Source organism: Eucyclogobius newberryi, unplaced genomic scaffold (assembly GCF_026437365.1).
Source record: "Eucyclogobius newberryi isolate DKJ021-1_F unplaced genomic scaffold, fEucNew1.0.hap1 SCAF_1, whole genome shotgun sequence".
Lineage (NCBI taxonomy): Eukaryota > Metazoa > Chordata > Actinopteri > Gobiiformes > Gobiidae > Eucyclogobius > Eucyclogobius newberryi.
Genome location: NW_027315723.1, coordinates 13,601,232 through 13,625,223, shown reverse-complemented (window position 1 = coordinate 13,625,223; position 23,992 = coordinate 13,601,232). Strand labels below are relative to the sequence as shown.

General features: G+C 39.4%; 1 protein-coding gene across 8 annotated transcripts in view; it reads right to left on the bottom strand.

Moving 5' to 3' along the window:
• LOC140381374 (R3H domain-containing protein 1-like) overlaps positions 1-23,992 on the bottom strand; it is a 61,352-nt gene that overhangs the window by 18,637 nt on the left and 18,723 nt on the right. For 7 of the 8 annotated variants that reach the window (XR_011931264.1, XR_011931278.1, XM_072465460.1 and 4 more), the window contains 13 exons: positions 23,514-23,631; positions 21,541-21,619; positions 21,401-21,460; positions 20,729-20,869; positions 19,745-19,853; positions 18,307-18,332; positions 17,423-17,476; positions 16,256-16,488; positions 9,263-9,532; positions 8,779-8,918; positions 8,080-8,199; positions 6,129-6,482; positions 5,691-5,889 (listed from right to left, as the gene is read on the bottom strand). Coding sequence is in view for 6 of the 8 variants with exons in the window: in XM_072465460.1 (XP_072321561.1) it covers positions 5,691-5,889; positions 6,129-6,482; positions 8,080-8,199; positions 8,779-8,918; positions 9,263-9,532; positions 16,256-16,488; positions 17,423-17,476; positions 18,307-18,332; positions 19,745-19,853; positions 20,729-20,869; positions 21,401-21,460; positions 21,541-21,619; positions 23,514-23,631 (1,903 nt within the window). In the remaining 2 variants the exon portion in view is untranslated. The remainder of the gene's footprint in view (positions 1-5,690; positions 5,890-6,128; positions 6,483-8,079; positions 8,200-8,778; positions 8,919-9,262; positions 9,533-16,255; positions 16,489-17,422; positions 17,477-18,306; positions 18,333-19,744; positions 19,854-20,728; positions 20,870-21,400; positions 21,461-21,540; positions 21,620-23,513; positions 23,632-23,992) is intronic. The other variant, XM_072465815.1, reaches the window with a different exon arrangement.

Sequence of the window (23,992 nt, the reverse complement as noted above, 5' to 3'; positions counted from 1 at the left end):
GTAGTTTTGTTGTTTGTATGAATGTAGAAAAACAGATATTTGGTTTACTTTACCGTTCCAAAGTCACAAGATTTGAAATTTTGTCACAATTCAATATTGTATTTACTTTTTGCACAATTTGCACACTCGTCTTCAATTTTCATCAATACTAATACACATTTACTTTCACCAAATACATTTTTACTGTTACTCGAGGGCTTTTTACAACTTAGAGTAATCTTATATCAGTTAAATCGAGTTAAACCTCTGGCCACTCTTCCCACCTTTGATAATTAGTGCACATCCAAACATACATCCATCTTTGTTGCTGTACAGACTTTGAACACCGCCGAACAATACAGTGCAAGACAAAGCAATGAAGGCTGCATTCAGTCCCATGACGTGAAAACAATGGGGAAGATTGAGGGATTGTCGGAGCGGGGAGTCGAGCCGTTATTGCCGAGCTAGTTTGAACCACTTGGAATAAATGAAAATGTCGATATATTTGATTTTGCCCATCTTGAACCTGTAACCGTTGTGATTCCCCCGTGAGAAAAACAAAGACCTTTATAACGCGTGATTAAGCCCAACAGAAACAGAGAATGAGTGACATTTTTTACAGTATTGTTTTAAAATCAAACGGAGAAAAGACACCACTAAGTTTAGAATTATTGTCTTAAAAAAGGTACAGTATGTAACTTTTCTGGTGGACGGTCTGTTACCAGCTTGTCTCCATGGAATTGTGATTGCTTTGTACTGAATGTTCCAGAGTGGCATCTCCATGGAGACAAGCAGGCCAACTATTTTTGAGCAATAACATTTTTTGTAATTTAATAAATGGAAGACATATCATAAGATACAACATTTTGAACAATTGCAGAGAAATCTCCCTCAACTCTTTAAATTGATGTTAGTTCAATTAATCTGCCCCATGTCTTAAAAGTCCAAAGGTTAAGATCCTATGAAAGATCAGAGAGCCTTTATTTGGGAACATTTTCTGTGTTGCGACGCAGCCAAAAATGGACAAAAAACAAATAAAAACGTAAATCTAACGACAATAAACCATAAATAAATACATGTGTATTTATTCTAATCAAGAATATTCTAAATTCATGTAATTTTAGATTGGTACAGTGGAGAAAGATTGCATGTTTTGTAGCTTTAAAACACTGGCAAAGCAATAACATCTCCATGAGACAAGGAGGTGGCGGACACTCCACCAGTTACAGTTACAGTTACAGTAGTGCCCTTTTAACTCGGTTGTCCCTTTCTTGCAGTGTCATTTATCTGAAAACGGGCCACATCTCCACAGAATTACTTTGGAGCGGACTGACAAAAGACAACACAAAGTCATTCGGCCATTTTCCAGCCTGGACTAAAATGGTGGCACTGGCTCGCCGCTTGCCGAAGGGAAATCAAGAGTCTTAAATGTCAAGGTGACAAAGAGGCATTTGAAAACACTGTCCCCCCCTGACAACGCACGTGAGGAGCAGAGGACGTCCTATTGTTCAGGTGTCTCCGGGCGGCCGACTGCTCAGGGAGGAGAGAGGGGGGGGGACAATGAAGGGGCTATTTTTACACCTGCAGTCACAGAACAGCGCTGAAATTAATGGAATATCAAACTAGAGGGTGGGAATATGTTATAAAAAGTCATAGATCATGATTCATTTGGTTCACAATCTCAATAACACAACTTACATTTTATAATTTTGGTGCTTATTTGGACAACTTGTCAGACACAGTTTAATAAATACTCACTGTATTTTCCTTTAAAATGCACACTTATACAGAAATACAGCGTTAAAAATCCCAATCTTACAGGATGGATATAGAAATAGATTAATTATGCAACGAAGCCAAATGACACAATCTCCTCATCTTCATCTCCAATTAGAGGGTTTCACAAAAATATCCCCTATTGTTAGCCCTCCTCCAAATCCAACCATGAAACCATTGTAATATCAAACAGTGTCGATCCCGTTCCCGCTCAGACAGATGAGGCTTCGTAGGAACATTTCTGCACAGAGGATAATGGCCTCGCTCTCCACATAATGACAGAGTATCCAGGCTCGGCTAACCTCTGCAGGAGAGCAGGAGAGGAAGCGGTGCGGTGCGGGTTACGTCTAATTAAATTCTGCTCCGGATCTCGCCAAGTGGGGAAAAAATGGAGACGTCTTATATCAGGGTGTAAGCAGGTATAAGCTTATTATAATTATGGTATTTATTACGCTGGTTTTACACATTATTTATACTGTTTAGTCTTTTATTAAACATGCGTACATTTAGTACTCCACGTTTTAGAGCTTAAAGTACCGTTTATGCATTTGAAAACGCACATACAGTTGCATTTACCGGTATACTTATTTGTCATTAGTACGTCATCTACTGGTAGCAGTGGGAATAAACCATACAAAACAGAAAAGCTGATTATGATCAACTTATGGAGCACAGGTGACCTCCAGATTTCAACCAGTGATGTAAAAAATCTGGTAAAAATTGAAACAGAGTGATTTCTGAGAGTAAGTTGGCCTCAGCATTAATTAAACAAGTGTGAATAAAGGAAAAGACAACTCCAGGTTCATTTGTGTCGACACAATACCGTGATAATAATGGTAAAACGCTCAAAAACGTTAACAATGCATGATATGTGTCCTCACTCTGCAGGAGGGTCTGCCACCTGCTTGTCTCCATGGAGATATTACTTTGCCTGGAACGTTCCACAGTACGGCATTACACGTATTTGGCTCACTGTGTAAAATTCCACACAAAGCAATGACCTCTCCACAGAGACAAGCTGGTATTGCACCCTTCACCAGAAAAGTTACTCAGTGCACCTTTAATGACTTTAATAATCCTTTTAAAAAACCCTGTAGAAACCCTGGGCTTGTGCAGGTGAAAAGTGAGGGGCTGGAAAAGAGACCGGTTCACTGTGAGATTCTTAGAGGCCTCTCAGACAGCGTCCCGGCCCCGGGTCCCGCACCTCAATGTCCAAAATATGCTCCCATCCTTAAGAGCCTAGCTAGAAGTCAAAATTAAGAAAGAGGGTACCCAATATGTCAATGTTAGTTTGCCATTTCATAACAATACATGTTTTCACTGACAAAAAATGTACAAACCTACCCATACTGCCCCTGTTCTTGGGGGACTAGCTCTTTGTTAGGTTACCTACTGAGGACTTTTGATTTTCAATATTTTATTTTTTGAAATAGTCATAATAATTTATCATCATTCTGAAAACCATGGACATGCAATGACAAGGAGAACGAAAACCCGGTTGAAAAAACAAAAAAAATTCACACTTTTGTCTTTCGAACAATTCCTGGATAATTAAAGTCACCTTCTTTGTGAGGCCTGTGATCGATCATATCTTTGGCTTGTCATATTGTAATTAGATCAATGCACATTTTTGTCACTGCGCTCATATTAAGTGATGGTTTTCCTAGTGGGGATAAGACTATTGATAATATTGGATTTAAAAAAGTTAACTAATTATTAAATTGTGCAAGCATTTAGTACTGAACTAGCAAATGTTGACATGCACATTTATTGCACTTTTTGGGGTAATATTGGGGCAATCCAATAGAAGTTCTTTGGTTAGTTTATAGACAAAGTCCTTTTTTGTAATTGGTTAAGTCCCGTCTGAGAAAGAAAAACATTTTCTTGGATATTATTCAGTAGAAAAAGTTTCACTTCACTTTATTTAAAGATATGCATATAATTAATTAATTAATTAATTAATTATGCTCACACATGAAATGAGCATGACCAGATAAATGCAAATATTTAAGAAGTCAAAGGTCCTTCAACCATATTATTCTATGATAGAAATTGAGTACCGGTATTTGTCCAATTATGAAGACATTTATGTAGGTAGATTTTTGATCAGATGCCCTTCCAAAGCTTATCCAAACTTAGGAAACTGGCTTTAAAACTTCTGAATGAACAAAATGTGGCAAACTTCTAACAGCTTAGATCCAAGACTATTTATTAGAACTATATTCATTATGCAAGAAAGCCAACACCATCCTCACCTTTGTATGCATATTTAAAATTAATTCACAAGTAGAAAGGAGGAGCGGTAGATGAAGATTTTTTCACTTTTTCTGTAGAAATAATTGCTGTCCTTTGGCTTTGTAGGGCAGCTTCATTTGTCTGCTGTCTGAGTCCCCAGCAGGGAAGGTAACATTTGCAGACGACACCAGACAAAATGGTCCTTCTAAAATTGTGTGTGTGTGTGTGTGTGTGTGTGTGATTCTCAATGGGGCTGGCTGATGAGTGGGGGGTGTGCGGGAGCGGGAGCGGAAGCTAAAAGAACTCCAGTGGTGAAGGTGAAAAAACAAAACAAGAATAATCAAGTCGATGGCTCCCGCAGAGATGTGCGGAAAGTCGTAAAAACAAACAAAAGGAAAGAGAGAAAGAAGGGACCATGACTAGGGACTATGATACCACTGCAATGATTGGTTGGTTTGTATAACTCCTCATATATTATGCTAAATATAAGGGTTGCAGGGATTAACTGGAATAATAGACTTGTCAGCTACTAAAATGATTGCTGACTATTTTGACAATAGTTACTGGTTATCTAGAGCATAAACAGACTGTATCACAAATATTCTTGTTATAAAGACAGAACTGGCTCTACTCTATGTTGTCATTAGGTGATATCTTCTGTATTTTTAAAATGTATACGTCATTTTCAAGTTCAAAGGGCACATATATTGATACTATTTTTACTTTATTTTCACATTTTGAGCGCTCGGCTAAAAACACCGGTGCTTTGTATTCTCATGATGCTGGAATACATTGCTTTTTCTTTCATATATACATACCAAGGCAAAGGTGGTGAAAATACACAATACAGGATGTTGAAGACTAAAATCAAATGCTTTTCTGCAACCTATAAAGCGACACTGAACGCCATATATTTTCTGAGATGTAATTTTCTGCCAAGGCTGTATTCATCCTTTCGCTTCAGACTTGTGGCTTTCTTTGTAAAGAAGCAACACATGAAACAATACCATCTGAGCGCGCAAAAGCAAAATGTGGTGTCAACAGCCTCTTCAGATCCGTGTGACGTTACAAGAACAAGGACAAGGCAAAAATCCAGTCTGATCATCGAGAAAGACTTCACTTAAAAGACTTTGGACCTTGGCTTTCAAAATGTGATTTCCATAATGACAGAAGAAGAAGAATAGTGTGTTTTTGATGCCATATACAATGATGTTATGTATTTTTTTCCCACTAAAACAATACAAGACAGATTACATGCTTTGAGGTAACATTTACGCTGTCGATGTGTGGTAAAGAACAACTGATTGAGCACTTCAGCTACAATCTTATCATATTTTTTTCCAGACATATTTGTTATAGAAGAGTTATAGAAAAAAATATACAAAAATTGCATAAAATATATCAAACAGAATCATACCAAATTTGGGCATAATTTGTCACAATGGAGGAAAAAAATGAGCAAAGAATCAAATTTGTCCACTATGTCGGGATCTGAATCTTAACATATTGTCACTTACTTGTTTCCTGAATTCCATGTTGATTTAATACTTTTATCAAAACATGACCTTATTTTGTACCCTTTTTGAAATGAGTATGCAAATATCTAACATATTTGGCTTGCTAGTCAACAGTATTAATAATTAATAATATGATGAATATTTCAACAGTAAATTACACAAGCGTCAGTGTTGTTGCCGTACCTTGATGCTGGGGCATATTCTGGGGTTGGTGGTGGTTGTAGGGGTTAACAGGGGGGCGGTAGTGCTGCGGCTGAGGGTGCGCTTGTTGTTGTTGTTGGTGGTGGTGGTGTTGTTGTTGTTGGTGTTGTTGTTGTTGTTGTTGTTGTTGTTGGGTCGCACAGTGTGGGTGGTGCACCGAAGAGCAATAACACGCAGAGACCTGCAAACGGACATCAAAATACATTGACTTAGGCCTGTGTAATTAATCACATTTCAACCGTGATTACAATTGTTGTAGATAATGACTAACTAATGAAGTGTTTCAAATCCAATCAGAATGTCTCTCAAAACCAAGTATTTAACTTTTGACAACACATGATCACTACTCGTCTTTCTTGCCATTTAACCTCTCAATACTGTGCAATATTGACAAAAATGGACATAAAATGATAAATGTACCTGCTGCATTGGTTGTTGAATATATGTGTGTTGTTGGAGCAGCTGCTGGTTGAGCATTGCCCCAGAAAAGGCCCCTGGTGCTGGGGTGGGGTTGTTCGAGTACGCCTGGTTGTGCCCTGACGTGTGGAGGGGCACATGCTGAGTACCCATCATGCCCCCGTGTCCGGCGGAGGGCCCCGTTATCACATAACTGGTCATCTGCTGAGGAGGCGCCCCCTGCAGGAGCATATGGGGCGGTGCATGGTGGTGGTACACAGTGGGGTAGTAGCGAGTGTCCTGGGCAGGAGGATTGGAGTCGCCCTGCCCAGGCTGAGAGAGGCTCATCTGATTGAACTGGGCGTTGAGGGCTTCAGGCTAAAGAAAAGGAAGAGAAACATTTAGGGTTAAGTGAAGAGTATTTTTTGTCAAATATTTAATAAATTAGAACGACAGAAGTATAAAGTCTAAAAAGAGAACTTGCTGTTTGCCATTCAAATTAAAATGGTTTCTAAAATAGATACAGTCGTGTTGGTAAATAAGTAAGCCTCATTTAAATAGGTGGCAAGTAACAAATATTTGTACTCTATTACTGTGCCGGTACTTAGGTTGATTTTTGGGGTATCTGTACTAGCAACTTTTAATGTCTTACATCTTTTTCCAAGGACCTGTGCTTTTTACATCAGGCTGGTAATGATAATGTTTTCTTAGAATGCAGCTATTTTTCAATTTCTGAACGAAATCTACAGCATTTAAACTAGAATAAAGAACACAATATGGTCAAGGCTGTAGTCCTTGGTTTTCAATCGTCAAATATCCTAATATAGTGCAGCTGTGTTGTCCATGGTGGTTCTTGCAGAATACTGTACAAACGCAAGAAGGTCTATCTATCTTAAGCTCGCTAAAACAGCAACTTTAAATTAACCTTGTCCACCGTTTGTGAGAATGCAGTATGTAAAGATTAGGGTTTATCAAGGATTAAACGGCTTGTGTCATTATAGACAAGAACCAGTACAAGGGCAATGATCAGTCCAGCCCATAGGTCACAAAGTATTTTCATTTGTCAGTGTGCTCACAGAACCCAAAATCAATACAGCCAAACCACTAGGGGGCGGTGCGATGGTCCGTCTCAAACTAAGTGCTAAATCAAAAGGCATTTGTTGCATTGACTTTCACTTGAAGGTGTAAACAACTGCTTCTTAACCAGGTCCAACCCGAGAGACTGAGTAACTGAATACTCAAAGGCGACTTGTTAGCATCGGGTGCCAATTCGGGGTCACTTTAGACATGAATCGTGGATTAAAATAGCAGTTTTTGAACATGGTTTATTCAAACACTAACATCTGGTGCTAGAATGAAATATTAATGAAAAATTCCGCAGGCATAATTAGCCATGGCGGCGAGTCTTTTAGCAAAACCAGGTCAGAAATGAGGTCAACGCGATGCATGATCTATATATGAGGGGAAAACGGCCCCACTGGATTCAAACACACCTTCACATCGATTAAAAGCTCATTACATAGTTAATATAGAATAATAGGGTTGAGAGCCTAACCCCACACACTGCCGCAAGCACTGAATTTAAACTAAAAGACAGATGAATAAAGACAACTACAACTACTGCTACCTTTTGGAATACAAATTGCTTTAGTAGTGAATTGATGTTAGCTTTCAAATAGGAAAAAAATAGCTTTCGGAATAAAGATGAACTCAAGTGACAGCGCCTAGTGACAATTTCTCTGCTCTTGAAACAACTACTAGGATTCAGCTCTACGGAGACGGTCCTAGTTTTTCACTCCTCTAAAACCAATTATTAGCAAGTTGTCACACTAGACACTGGTAGCATGTGGCCTTACATTGATTGTATTATAGGGAATTACACAAATTTGCTAGTAATTGATTTAGACATTGACAAGACTTCGCAGTTAAACCAGACACAAAACTTAGACAAATGGGGGGAAAATAAAGTCTGTACCACAGTGTATTGTTGATTAGGACACACGGGCAGGTACTGAGAAGGAGCGAGAGGAGAGTGGAGAGGGTAGGACATCGCTGAAGTTTGGAGAGGATCAGAAGACTGGATAGGACAGATTGGCTAAGGATGGACAAAGGAGACAGGAGACGACAAGGAAAGGAAGTTAGGACAGAAAGACACTGATAAAAGTGAACATAAAGAGAGTTTTAAGCTTTATGGGTAAATTTGTGTTGGGGTTAGGGATAGTCAATAAACAGATAACAGACTGGAAAGAGATTTCAGATAAACCAGGTCCAAACCAGGTCTTAGTCAGGTCTAAACAAGGTGTAAACCAGTTTTGATCCAGGTCTGAACCAGTTATTCTAAAATGTCTAAACCTTTGATATATTACAACCACACAAAACACCAATGACTAAATGATGTCTTTACATTGCAATGTCAGTAGTGTTAAACTGAGATGGCGCAGAGAAAATAATCATGATAAAATTGCAATAGTTAATACTCTGATTTTGTGATGTAGTGGGATACGCAATAACAAATTCAAGAAAAAGAAAAAGTTCATAAAATAAATAAGATGCAGTTAAGTATTTGTAGAATTTCCTTTTGGATAATTCTACAAAAATGCCATAATATTATAATCGAATAAGCCGCATCTTCCCAGCTAAACCAATCAATGCATTACAGGTTCCACACACTCACCTGAGAGGGCAGGTGAGTGGTTGGTTGTGTTTGGCCCACGCTTTGGATTGATTGTTGGGGGGTCTTCTGCTGAGTGCTCCTGCCAATGTTAGGAGTGTTGTAAAAGACAAAGCTGCCATCGGGATGAATGAACGGCTTTCCTGTCAATGAAGATGCATAAATACATGAAGAAAACTGGACGAGAAATATCAGGTAAATCATCAAGCACCACCTGGCAGTATTTGAAGTTCAGAGCTGGTACTGAATATTTACACGTTTTACCATCTGCTGGATTTGTTTTGATTAGAAAACTTTGGACTGACAACTATTAATTAAAGCCAGTCAATTATCTCATGAGACGTGTAAAACTAAAGCAAGACTAAATATCCATGGGTTTCAGAATGATGAGAAATAGGGAAAATATCAAGAAAATCATGACTAAAATGTGACTTTTGAACGTGTAAAGGTGCACTATGTCGCTTTTCTGGTATCTCTAAGTGTTCACCTGTGTGTGGGTTGACCAGGATGCTGCCAGGAGGAATCCCTGAGGCTTCCAGTGGTAGGATGTAGTAGTTTGGAGTATCATTAACTGGTGGTGGTGGTGGCTGAGAAGGGACATTTTTGACAATTTCATGGTGTCCCGCTCCCCTTGTGTCATTGCTGGGGTGGCCAGTAGGTGTACTGGAGATAACGGGCCGAGAGCACGGGGGTGGGGGCAGCTGGGGACGGGACAAAGAGCTGGACGAAGAGCCGACACTACTGCAAGACTCCGAACCTAAAAAAACACACAAAATGGAGAGGTATCGATGAATGAACAAGAGCTAAACAAAGACTAGGACAATGTAAACGCAACTTGATTGATTGGTCTTTGTTTGATCCTAGTTTAGTCCTGAAAGTTCTGTGCTAGTCCTGGTTTGGTCCTGATCTAGTTTTCATTTCCGGGTTTAGTCGCACTTTTGAAGTGTTTGTGGGCAAATGCACATTATTTAGACATTTCTAAACAAGGACTAAACCAGGAAAAAAATTACGAAGAGTAATTCTGGACAAAATCACTGAGTTACAAGGCAAGGCAAGGCAAGTTTATTTGTAGAGCACATTTCATACACAAGGCAATTCAAAGTGCTTCACAGCAGGAAAAATGCATTCAAATCACAAAGAAATTACAGAAACAGAAATACAATAAAATTAACTAAATTAAAAATGATCAATCCAACTGATTTTCTAAACTAATAAAATCACAAACAAAAGAGAAGAGTGCAAAGAAAAAATCCTTTCAGTCATATGCGCAGCTAAACAAAACTGTTTTTAGCTTAGATTTGAACATTGTCAGAGTTGAAGCCTGTCTCACATCTTCAGGAAGACTGTTCCAGATTTTAGCTGCATAAAACTGAAACGCAGATTCCCCATGTTTTGTCCTGACTCTGGGCACCAGCAGGAGGCCGGTCCCTGAGGTCCTCAGAGTCCGAGATGGTTCATATGGCACTAACATATCCAAGATGTACTTTGGTGCTAGGCCATGGAGAGACTTGTACACAAGCAGAGCTGCTTTAAAGTCTATTCTCTGAGCCACAGGGAGCCAGTGCAGAGACCTGAGAACAGGACTAATGTGATCATACTTCCTGGTTCTAGTCAGGACCCGAGCAGCAGCGTTCTGGATGTACTGCAGCTGTTTTACAACTCGTTTGGAGAGGCCAGTGAGCAGGCCGTTACAGTAGTCTAATCTACTGGAGACAAACGCATGGATAAGTCTCTCTAAATCTGGTTTTGAAACTATATTTTTGATTTTGGCAATGTTTTTTAGATGGTAAAAAGCTGCTGATGTTATTGATTTGACGTGGCTATTAAAGTTCAAGTCTGAGTCCATTATTACCCCCAGATTTCTAATTTGGTTTGTAGGTTTTAGAGCGAGACTCTGGAGGTGACCGCTAACACTTTCTCTTTGTTTCTGTGGGCCAAAAACGATTATTTCAGTCTTGTCTGAGTTCAGCTGGAGAAAGTTGTTTTGCATCCACAAACTGATCTGTTGGATGCAGTGACAGAGTGAATCTACTGGTCCATAGTCACCTGCCGATAGTGAAACATAGATCTGAGTGTCGTCTGCATAATTGTGATAGGACACATTTTCACTGCGTATCAACTGACCTAACGGCAGCATGTAGAGGTTGAACAGAAGGGGACCCAGGACTGACCCTTGGGGCACTCCACAGGTCAGGGTCATGTGGTCTGAGACACAGCTACCAATTTCAACAAAGTACTTCCTGTCTTCCAGATAGGACCTTAACCAGTTTAGGGCAGTGCCAGTGATGCCCACCCAGTCCTCTAGTCTCTGTAAGAGGATCCCATGATCGACAGTGTCAAAAGCAGCACTCAGATCTAACAGAATTAAGACTGAGGCTTTGCCCGTGTCAGTGTTCAGGCGGATGTCATTTGTCACCTTGACAAGAGCAGTCTCAGTGCTGTGATGAGGTCTAAAACCTGACTGAAAAACATCAAATGAGTTGTTTGTTAAGAGGAAATCTGTGAGCTGTTGGTAAACAACCTTTTCAAGGACTTTGCCCAAAAATGGCAGATTAGAGATGGGCCGGTAATGACTCAGTACTGCGGCATCAAGACTGCTCTTCTTTAGGAGAGGCTTTATGACCGCAGTTTTCAAAGACATTGGGAATGTTCCAGATTGAAGAGACATGTTAACTATGTGAGTGAATGGTGCTAACAAACTGTTCAGCACAGACTTTAGAAATCTGGTGGGTAACACATCAAGGCAGCATGTAGATGAACTCAGACTGGTGATGATCTCATGGACAGTTTTGTCAGTTACTGGTGCAAAGTGAGTTAGCTCTAAGTGTCTTGGTGGTTTTAGGGTAATTTTTTGCATTGTGGGATTTATAGCATTTTTAATGCCCTGAACTTTGTCATTAAAGAATAATGCAAACTCATTACACTTGGATGTGGAAATGAGTTCTAACGGCAGCTGAGCTGGAGGGTTTGTTAATCTGTTTACTGTGGCAAACAGGACACGCAAGTTGTTACTGCAGCTTCCAATTATTTCAGAAAAATATCTTTCCCTAGTTCTACATAAGATTAGGTTGTACATGTTCAGCTTTTCTTTGTAAATCTCTTTTTGAACCTGGAGCTTTGACTTGCGCCATTTCCGTTTGGCCCTGCGGCACTCCCTTTTCTGTGCCCTGACCGAATCATCATTTCTCCACGGCGCCTTCTGCTTATTTTTAACCATTTTAGCCTTTATAGGGGCGATGGTGTCCAGAACATTCAAAACACTAGATGTAACAGAGTTCAACAAATCATTTACATTAGAACATGAGACATTTTCAAAGTTTATCATTTCCATAAACAGTGCACCTGTGCCATCACTTATGTGTCTCCTCTGAACAACTGCAGGACCAACCGGAGGTTGGGGAGAAACAGACAGGTCAAAGAAGACACAGAAATGATCAGACAGAGCAACATCGATCACATTAACATTTGAAATATTTACTCCCTTTGTAATTATGAGATCTAGAGTGTGTCCTTTGCTGTGGGTGGGGCCTCTCACATGCTGAGTAAGACTGAAGGTTTCAAGGACAGCATCAAGCTCTTTAGCGTTTCTGTCACAAACATTATCAACATGCACGTTGAAATCACCTGTAATGACCAAACCATCAAAGTCTGTGCATATGACTGAAAGCATCTCAGTAAAATCATCAATAAAACTTTGGCAGTGCTGGGGAGGCTTGTATAAAACAATGAAGAGAATGGATGGAGACCGTTTTAGCTCCATTTTAAAGGATACATAATCAAATGATAAAAACACCCCAAAAGACAACCTGCGGGTAATTATTTCATCTCTAAAGACAGCACAGACTCCACCCCCTTTTTTGTTTTCTCGTGTTTCAGATTCAAACTTAAAGTTGGGTGGAGTAGATTCTATCAGAACTACATTTCCTGTGTTTTTGTCAAGCCATGTTTCAGTTAAAAACATAAAATCAAGATTATAAGAAGAAATAAAATTATTAATTAAGAGAGATTTGTTACATAAGGATCTGACATTTAGCACAGCAAGTTTCAGACTAGTTTCAGTGGGACTGGGCTTTATCTTTTCACAGGGAATATGAATCACATTTCTCAGATTGGGCCTGACTCGCATTTTGTTTTTCCATCTGTGTGATGATGTGACTACAGAAATAGCACTAGGGGGGGCTCTTTTTACATAGGGCCCCGGGTTGGTTTGATTTTTAATGTGACAATAAGTCCCGGCAACGCTGAGACCCAGTGCATCCTAGCTATGGGAGATACCAGGTAAAAGGCGAGGTTGGATGGGTGTTGGGGCTTTTGTAGCCAAGGAGAGTTTGGGACCAGGTGAGAGGCGAGGGGGGATGGGTGGTGGGGCTTTTGTTGGTGTAGTCGGCATAGCCCTTGCTATATTGGGCGTGAGTGGAGCCATCTTAATGCCTGATTTGATCTGACTTTCAAAATGGCTGGGAAGGCCCATGGGTGAGAGTGGAGATGAGAAGGAGAAAGATGAATCTTTAGTGGGAGTAGATGTTGCAGGGGGAACCCAGGGCTGGTGTGAAGGCAGGGGCGATGACAGGGATGTTGTTGGGCTTGTCACAGATGGGTCCAAGGGCTTTGAAGATTGTTCCTTTGCTGGAGGCGGTGGAGGTGAATGTGGAGCAGCTGGAGCTGAATCCTTTGCTGGTGGTGGTGGAGCAGCTGCTGATGAAACCTTTGGTGGAGCCTGAGGTTGTGGTGCTTTTGATGTTGAAACATTGGCTCGGTCTCTGGCTGATGGAGCAGGAATTCTTCTCTCATTCCTCTCTTCTCTAACTATCTGCTCAGGACCCTGTCCAGGCCCAGTCCAATGCCTCAGAGCGTGGAGCAGGTTTTCTGTCAGCACCCTTACTCCACCTCTGCATAGGTGGGGGCCATTTCTCTTAAACAGGTCCTCTCGTTTCCAGAATAGATAGAAGTTCTCAATGTAGTGTAGTCCTCTCGGGGAGCACTCTTTGGACAGCCATGTGTTCAGCTGAAGAAGCCGGCTAAACTTGTTTATCCTCCTGTCGATGTTTGGAAGAGGTCCACTTATGAAAGTTTTGATTTCCATTTTATCAAGCACGTCGAATAACTTCAAGAAGTCTTTTTTCAAAACTTCAGTCTGTTCCCGCCGCATGTCCACTGCACCCACGTGCACAATCAGCTGTTTAGCTCCTCCATGCTTAGCCATAATATTTGGAAGGAGTGACGTTATCTCAGAAACAGTGGCGCTTGGAAAAGAATGTGTGTTTATCTTTTCATGCGTCACGTGACTTATCGCGCCGTCCCCAACTAAAACAATCTTCGTGACCTTGGCGCCTGGCACAGATCCTCCTCGCTGTATTTTGGCCACATCATCTTTCCTTTTTTCATTTAATTCCATCTCTGAAAGTGGTAAAAATCTGTTGGTGAGCTGTATTTTAGGTGACTTCACGTTATCTTTGTATCGTTTAGGCTTTGCTCCAAGTTTGTTCCAAGAAACAGCCTGGTCTTTCTGGTTTTTAGACAGTTTTGGAAACGACACAGAGTCACTGCGGTTTAGGTTGAAAGTAGCAGTTTTTCTTGTAAAAAGTGTGCTCTTCTTACCGTCGGTTGACACAGGAATGGTATCGTGAAGAACTTTTTCAGATTCCAAAACAATCTAACTAACTAAACCAGGTTAAAGTCAAGACTAAACCTTGATCCAAATCAGAGCTAAACCAATGTATAACTCACATTTAAACTGGGATAAAAAAGATCTAAACCAGGACTAAACCCGGATTCAAGGACCAGGATTAAACCACCACTAAAGAAGGATAACCACTCCAGCCATATCCCCAAACTTACTCTGCACACATTGTGAAGTTATTAAAATATTTGACTTGAATCAGCAACTTTGGCTTCCTCCATTTCCCAGAATGCCTGCCGGGCTTTGTGCATTAAGTTGTCATTTATAACATGTGGGTGGAAGGACTTGATAGTCATAATTAGAAGTGTTTTCAAAAGACACGCAATTTCACTGTTGTGCCTCCTGCTAATAATATATCATCTCAAGTGGCTGTGCTTAAGTTATGTCTCCCGTTTTTTTTTTCTTTTTAAATAATTACCAAATGTAATTAAAAATAACATAATTTTCTCAAGGATTCGATTAAACCTCTGTAACCATTTAATAACAAGATGAATAAACAACAATATAAAAATGAAATATTACTATTAATGGTGACAGCCTGAATTTGAATGAAAAAGGTCTAAAATGGATAAAAGTGGATACTTTGACTGGTCAGCTAATAAAGTTCAAATTAGTACTAAACCAGGGGCTAAAGACAAAACGTAAATCACAAACTGCCCCACATTTTGAGAACCATCACTCCATCTGATATTGTTCTATCAGTTGGGGAAGGATCATTATTTGTTTCAAAATAAATAACCCGTTAAATATGTATCATGTAAACCAATGGTAAACCAAAAAAGAATGTTCCAGACCTAAACAAAAGTAAATCAGGTCAAAACAAGCATGGACTAAAATTAAAACAGGTCTTAAATCACATCTAAATCCGGATTAATGCTGATTATATTATAATTGCCTTACAGTACAGCATAGTAGTAATAGTAATAGTATAAAAGTATAATAGTATCTTACATCACCACACATATGCCTATAATAATAATGATAATAATAAAAAATAAAAAACAATGATATGTAAATCAGCATCTATCCAAGTGTGCAAACCTAGCTCTGCCTGCAGGCGCTCTTTTTAAATAAGCCCTTGTATCTCCATGCTATCGCACCACAATTAGCTTTGACAGGTGTCCGGTGGCAAAGCGGTTCTTGGACTGTGGCGCGACAGTAAACATTTGTTCTGATTAGAAGTGAGAAAGCCAGAGGGGACGGTTTCAAGTCTCATGGAGGCTGTGAGCGAAGATACTAGATTTCTACATAATAACCAGCCAATTAGTGCCATCTCCGCCCCGTACTGCGGCAGAGGGCATGTTTACTTACAAAAACGGCATGTGAATAATGAGGATATCCTTTGTACAGGGGGATATTTAAATTATGTGTCACTTTTTGCACTTAAAGAAAATCTACAATCTGTTTATCTAACGTCAAGGTATAAACTGTTTGGACTAAATAAATGTAAATATATGCATTTCTCTGTCCATCTCTGCATCCTCTGTGCAATATTGCCATGGATTCAAGATTAAACACTTTTCCCACTGTAAGGCAAGTACTTCTTACAGTATAGTAAAATTGACATGTAGTGAAGCTCACCTTTCAACGAGAGAGAATATAATAAACTGTAAATATATATGCTTCCTGGTTTTGTCTTCCGTATGACGATTCTAAGGGTTCAGTCACACTTTTTTATTTCAGCTCAAATGACTGTGGTCCTTATGTAGACTCAGTTTGGTCCTAGTCCCAATTTGTATGTGACGTGTGCTGTAAGTGGACCATGTCTGCCTCCTGTAGACTTTTGCCGTGTGGTCGTACCGGTTTTGGACAAGCGGCCGGTGCTCTTGCTGCTGGCGGTGCTGTCCCCCCTCACCAGGCCGGGGCAGACGCCGCTGAAGCTGCGAGCCTTGGTGATGGGGGGACGGGGGGCGAGGCGATGGGAGCTGTCCGAACTGTCGGTGCTGCTCCAGGGCCGAGGGTCTGAGGGCCGAGCGAGCGTGTCCGTCTCTGAGCTGCTCTGCCGGCTAGCTCCCGACCGACCCACACCCAGCCTGAGGAGAAACAGTAAAATGATTTTTAGATTGTTTCTAGCGTGTATTTGTGACAAACAAAAAGCTGCTTACTAAACAGTCTATCTTCAAATTTCAGAAAGAAAATTTATCAAAAACGTGATGTAGTTATCTTGTAGGAACAAAGTCAGCAAATTTAAGCTCATGAAGTGGTGAAATCAATAACCCTGTATTCCATTTAGTTATTCGCCCTCGGCATCTCTTTTATGTACAGCTTGACGCCCCGTCAATAAAAGATGACACGTACAAGACAAAAACGCAAAAAGAAGAACATTTATGCTTTAATTGGCAGAGCTTTGGGCCCACACGAGGAGGAGGAAAATCCTATTTACGGGAAAGCTTTCTTCTGGCCAGTGTTGGTCTGATTTAGAAGAGACTGGGACTACATTCACACGTCCTGGTTTGATCCCGGTTTAATCCTGATGTAGACTTGGACTGAACCAGGACTACATGTTGACCAAACCAAGTCATGTTCCAGGTTTAGTCTCAGTTTAGTTCCAATTTTGAGTGGATGTTTTATCGTCTTTTTCACAGCCAAACTAACTTGAAATAAATAAAGAGGAAACTATGGTCCTACTATAGACATTGAGTTATTTGATATCTTAATAATACTAATCTAAACATTCTAGTTCAAAATAATCAAGTAGAAATAAAAGGTAGTGACCGAAATAATTTGCAACATTCAGAGTCAGAAGAGGATCAAATAGGCAAAAATGTAAGTACTTTTATATAAAAATACTGTTGTGTATTTGTTACTGATATTGTTATGATACAGGGTAGTTATAGTAGCCCAGCTTCAATAAGTGAACATTTCTGAAACTATTGTTATTTAAATTAAAAACAAGTACGTAGTAGTAGTAGTACTGTTACTACTTGAAGTCAAACAATCCATTTAAATGGCAGGGATTAAACCTACCTGAACATCTGACGTCTCTGCTGGCTGCTCATGCACACGTCTTCCACCTGAGCGCTGAAGGAAGAAGAAAGTTTCAATGTTACAGGAGCCGATCTGACAGAGTAAGACTCTGAACATTCAGACATGACTCTAATTGCCCCTAATACGACAACACGGAAATACCCAACAGACATAAGGTGACGGGCTACAAAGACTTTTTTTCTCGGATGACGAAATACAAGATCAAACTAAAAAGAAAGAGACATTACTAAAGACAAGGTGTTACATGAATAATCTAAGTAATGTAATTGAGAAAACATTGCATACAAAACAATAGACTGATTAGCTAAACAAAGAGGAAACGTGACTAGTTTTGACGCAGCTTTGATGCATGTTGTGGTGTTAAAACTGTGTAACGCTCTGCTCCTCATGGTTTAATCTGCTTTTATGATGGTCCCACAAACTGCAATCGCTACTTTGCCAAGTTAGGGGGTAAATGCTCTACCCATTAATTCACAAAGAACATTTAACAGGCCAACAAAGAAATGTCAAAAGAAATTCCCTTTATGACCCTTTGTGGTTAAAGTTACATTTTTATTGTTTTCTAATCAGTTGCAGGGGCAATCGTCCCTTTCTCTAGTTGATGACCGAAAATACTAAATTGTTAAGTGAACAAATATAATATATTAATTCCTCAAGTATTGAGGATTCATTCTTGGTTAAAACAAGTTTTATTCAAGTAATAAATCAAAAGCCTCAACTTGGAACAAATTGCTAAATAAATTGTAAAGTATTAAGTATCCCAACATTACTGCAAATGCTTTCCAAAACTAGTACAACCCAGAGAATAACCAACATCTTGATATAATTAAGTGATAAGTAAAATAGATGTTTTTGAAACTTACCTTCTGTCTAGGAGAAAATTATCACCCTGCAGGTAAAAGAGAAAATTGCAGTGAGTTAGAAAATGATAGATTATTATTCGACTATTATCTTTAACATGCGATTTTCACTTAAGGTTGGCTTCAAGCCACATTCAAAATAACATCTCTTGATTTCTTTCCCCCAAAAATCTGAGTATTTCATCACAAATCCAGCATTTGTAATTGGTAGAAGCAAAATGTAGTGATTTGCACATGAATAACAAATGACAGCGATTTGAACAAAATGGCTGCCCCTGATTTCACCACAGCCTCCTCCACCAATCCGCCCACACACGCCTCGCTTTCGCACATCGTGTGCAAATATCCTTTCTCGGGCTTTCTGGTACGCCATCTCGCACTCCTGCACTGTTCTGCTGCTTTTGTCAGCTTTCAAACCAATCTGGCACGGACATGGCGCATTCAACGACACAGATGCACTTTTACGGGCGAACATACACACGGCATCGCCATATTGTAATGTACTGTGCTCCAAACAGAACAATAATTAAACATGACAGCTTGGAGAAGAGGGAATCATTATGTAATATATATTGTCAATTACGCCCAAATTATTAAAAAAAAATAGGATAAATTAAAGTTTTACACAATGGATTAAAGGTGCACTAAGTAACTACTCTGGTGGAAGGTTCGCCACCTGCTTGTTTCCAAGGAAATGTTACTGCTTGCCTGGAATGTTCCACAGTATGGCATTAAACTTATCTATGCCCATGGAGACAAGACATGCTGTGGAGAAGCAAAGCTGCTCACGATAAGAATGCGAGGTCATTTTTTACCAATAAAAACTACTCTAATTATAATAATTCCAAGATAGATAAGTTTAATGCCATGCTGTGGAACATTCAAGGCAAAGCAAAAAAAAATAACAAACAAAATAAAAATAGTGCACAGTGCACCTTTAATTAAAAACAACTATATGGCATTCCTATTGTTTCCTTTCACCTTCTTTCTATTGCCAGTCATGCAAACAATTGATGGACGTTTTCAGATTCTACAAAAAACTTCATGTTCCACTCTTGAAACAAGGACATGAACCAACTTTATATTACCGGTAATGATCATGCTTATTGTGCAACAAAAAATCTATAGACATTTTACATGACCCTCGTCTCACTACAGGCATATAGAATGTTATCAGGTCACCTAAAAAGCACCTACATGATATAAAGTGGCTATATAAATCTGGCTCTTCCATCAATTTGCCCATTTCAGCATCCAAACTAGTGTGGCAAGAACACACTGCATTCAACAATACACAAATGCACACAAACTTCTTTAGCAGCTAAGTCAGTGTCGCCAGATTGTGCTGCAACTCTTACCAACGACTCGGTGATAAAAGTGACAGCTCAAAGGCGGAAAGGGAAAAAAAAATAAAAAATTAAATAAATAAAAAACAACCTACCGTGATGTCTTCTCGATCAAAGCTGGAGTTGTCTCGTTTCAGAATGTAGCGCTTCTGAAAATCGTCCGCCCTGTCATCCTTGATGTGCTCCGAGAATTTCTGATCAGGGCTGTCGACCATTGAGAGCAAAAGAGTGGCAGCTTAATTTGAAGGCAGATGCTGACAACGCTGTAGGATAAAGGCACTTATGGCTACACTTCATGTTCTACTACGCTCACCAAGCACAATGTAACGCTGTGTGTAATAAGCTGTATAAACATGTAATTACACTGTACTTCAGGCTTGGTGCGGTGGGTTCTGGTTACAGGTTGATACACAGCGCGTTTCATTGTATAGTACGCTTAAAGTTTAATGGAACGTTTAGGTTGAGGGTCCAGAAACTGCTCGTCTCCATGGAAATGTTACTGCTTTGTTTGAAATGTTCCAAAGTATAGCATTACATGGATCTATCATGTATGTTTTTACTGGTGAAAAATACCCTGAAAAACATGCTTTCTTACTATTGGTGAGTTACTGTTATTGCGCACTAAAAGCTGGGGTGCCTAATTTTCAAGTATTTAAACCTTTCTAACTCATTCCAAGCTCTCAGAAATCCTTTGGCACGTCGCTAATATTGACATGCATACATTTTTTTGGGCCACGAGCTTTAGATAAGCTTTTTCAACCAAAAAAGCGCCCTAAACAGCTCTCACCCCAAAGTGTCGTATAGTGACTCAAACGGCTCTTTCTTATAAGTTTGAACAGATAAAATGTTTAATGATTAGAATAAGACAATGTGGAGGGCTTGTTTTTTCTTCACAATGTTCTGCACTTTCTTAGTATAGACACAAAAGAAGACAAATTAAAGCGTCATGTTGCGAATTGCAGTGCTGCTTATTAGCAATTTCAACACGCTCCATTTCAGAAACGGAAAACATTATTCAAAAGGCACGTGAACAAGCTTTTTCCCGACAAAGACATAGTTTCGTGTTTTAAAAGTCTCACATTCTGGTGTTGGAGGTCTTGTTGATAACCACAGACTTGCCGCTAGGGTCTACATTGTGGTCCAAGCCGAAATACGCAGCCACCCGATGTAACAGCATCCGGTGATAGGACGACATGGGCGGGAACTTCCTCTGCTGGCTCCTACAAGTTAAAATACAGGCTTAGCTGTAAGATTTAAAGGAAATCAATGTTTCTTTTGCAGTAGAATTGTCCATGATGAATGCCAGACATTTTGTTTTGTTCAAACTAAATAAACATTATTACAGTTTGGGCCGTCACAACAGTATTTTTATTAAATGATTCTTTTTGAGCATCATCTTATTTGACGGATTCAGACAGGGTTGTAAGTCTTCATCAATAACCGACAGCAGCTGTTTGTCTTAATTGTGTGACATGAAGCAAAGACGTGTCAGGATCCATCTGTGCACAGTGTGTCGGCCTGTCTCCCATTTCTCACTGTTTTTCAATTTTATAAAACAATGCATCGCACTCTTAATACACTCATGATTCTTACTTTGGCTTGTCATGATAATAACTATATCGATTTCAATAAATGATAGATGAACTATAGACATCATGTTGTGGGCTCAATAGTTATCAAATGAAGGTAAAGATGGAAACTATATTGAAAAATGATTACTATTGCATTGAGCGTATTGTGTCTATTCTTACTCATTATTGCTGATGAAGTCCAAGATGTCTTGCTCCAGTTTGAGTAGCATGATTCGATCCCTGAAATACAAACACACAATATGTTAAATACATCTTCTAAATGTAGTTTCCCTTTCTGTGTCTGTCCGTGTCTTTCAAACCTCGGATTGCCTTTGAGCGTGTTCACCAGGAACTCGTGAAGATCGATTCCAGTTGAGTCTGTGTAGTCTTGACTGGAGTCTGGAAAAAAAACATGAAAAAAATTATAATATCCATATAGTGAAAACAAAATGATCGTTCGCACGTGTCTACTCGTACAGGGGTAAAATCCTGTTTTCCCTAAAACAGTGATATAAAAATATACTATACTATATTATACTAAAATATATATTGTTTTTACTTACTTACTCCATGTGTGGGAGCGAAATCAAAATCCAACATTTATCTATTTATTTATTTCATATCTTGCTAATAGACCAATGCAGAAGTAATTATAAGCCTATATTAAAACGCTAAGCATAAGGACAACTAGACGCCACTGTCATAAATTGACTAATTGAGCTTCTAAATGTAATTTTCTGAAATGTTCCAGTCTGTTAACTCACCAAATTAATGATAAACACTTAATAAAATGCTTGTTTGGACTATTGATATGCAAATTGTCACTGGGTATTTACCGGGAAAATGGAAAAGACTTCACAAGAGGGGTGACATTGTTGATGGGACACCATTTTTTGCAGCGTTTTGTGTTTGAATGAGACAACAAAAACGCTGATGGACTGCCAGCCGAGCCATTTACGAAATTAGAAGGAAAAGCAGTCGCGTAATAAAGTAATGACCCAAGTACCAGGGAAAATATTACAACAGGTAGAAATAGGCTACTTTGTTAAACTTGAAATAAAATGTAATGTGATCATTTGAAAATCCTGTTAAAAATCTGTGTTTCATTTCACATCAATCGTAAACTTTCCAGGAGGAGGGTCTTCTACCGCACGTCTCCATGGAGATGTTATTGTTTTGCCTGGAATGTTCACCAGTGTGGGTTAAACTCACGTCGTACTTATTTAATTACACTTTTTATTGTATTTTATTGAGAGCAGGGACACCTCTTCCCAGATTGGGCTTGTATCTTGTCCTGATGGTGTTACGTGCCCGTCTCCATGGAGATAAATCATTTTAAAGCCTCTAGTGTCAGTTATAACATTATCACAAATTCACTCTCCAAGAGATTTTCATTAATCTTGTGTTGAACTATCTAAAGATGCAATTAACATTATTGAAAAAATCTCAAATTTGAGTTTTTATTGTAAAAAGGAGGCGTGGAATAGCGAGGGGGAGGGATGAACATATAGAACCCCCCCTTCGTTAGTGTTAGCGTCTCGTTTTCATAATTGGAGCGTGCCTCCTCGGAGCTGGTGACACCTCCTCTCGCCTGTGGGAATCCAGATAATTGCTTCACACCTTGAGCTTGTCGCAATTAACTTAATCACGCCAATTATCGGCCCATAATGAGATAGCGTTTCAAAAGAGAGGAAAAAAGAAGTGATTTTTGGACAAACAAGTGGAACAAGAACATTGCCAAGAGCGAAAAATGTTTAGGTTATGACACGATGGGGGTATAATATAATATAATATAAGAGGGTGGTAATTTACTTGAGTGGCATCATGCCCTTGGGTAGGTGAGTAGAGTGGACAATATTAGCCAAATACAACATGTATGCAATAACTATACAGGATATAATTAACAATTAGCAATATATAGTAAGTAACACATGATGATGAACCCCTGTTCCCTGCAATTTTAAAAGAAAAATTATAGGTAAATTAATTGCTTTACTATTGTTCAACATCTGCACTGCGTCAAATTCTAATTGAATTTCCCCCACTGCCACCAAAATAACTGCACCTACATGCAAAGGGTACACATCTGCTGTTACTAGAACATAAATTCACATTTTGCCGTAAGAAAAACCTCAATGTTTTTAGATGAGGCCCCAGGTGCATCTTGGGTACTCCTGCAAAGCTGTGATTACAAAAGTTTCCTGGCACAGCCCTCATAAGACTCTCAAAGGGGAAATTTTGTTTTAAAAAGTAATTAAGACGTATTCATAAAAAGCCACCGGAAAGTATTTACCTCTGGACAGCATTTTTCGAATTGTCTTTTCTGGTTTGTCGATTTTGTCGCCCTCTTTTTCAGCTTGGTCCTGCGTTCCTCTCTCTTCCTTTTCAAATGTCTTCAAAGGGAATCCGTCCTGTTAAAAAAAAGAAAAAAGAAATTACAAAAAGTCCCCCCCAATCTAAGTTTAGGGGTTAGCTAAACATCAGCAAATTGAAGGAGCAAAAAGCATGGTGACCTCCCAAGGATTGAAAAGACTGTGGCTATTAAAGAAAATGTGTCTACATTTCAAAGGTCTTGCACAAGGTTGAAGGTTAATGATGGCAACCGCTAAGGATCATTTTGAAAAGCTTATTTTTAGGATTAATAAAAAACGTAATCTTCCAAATTAGAGAGATGGTTCAATGGTCATTCTGTTTAAAACGGCTCAATTTTCCACACCCACTCCTTCTATGGGTCAGCCTCTGTCATGCTCCAAGTGAGTGACAGAAAGATTA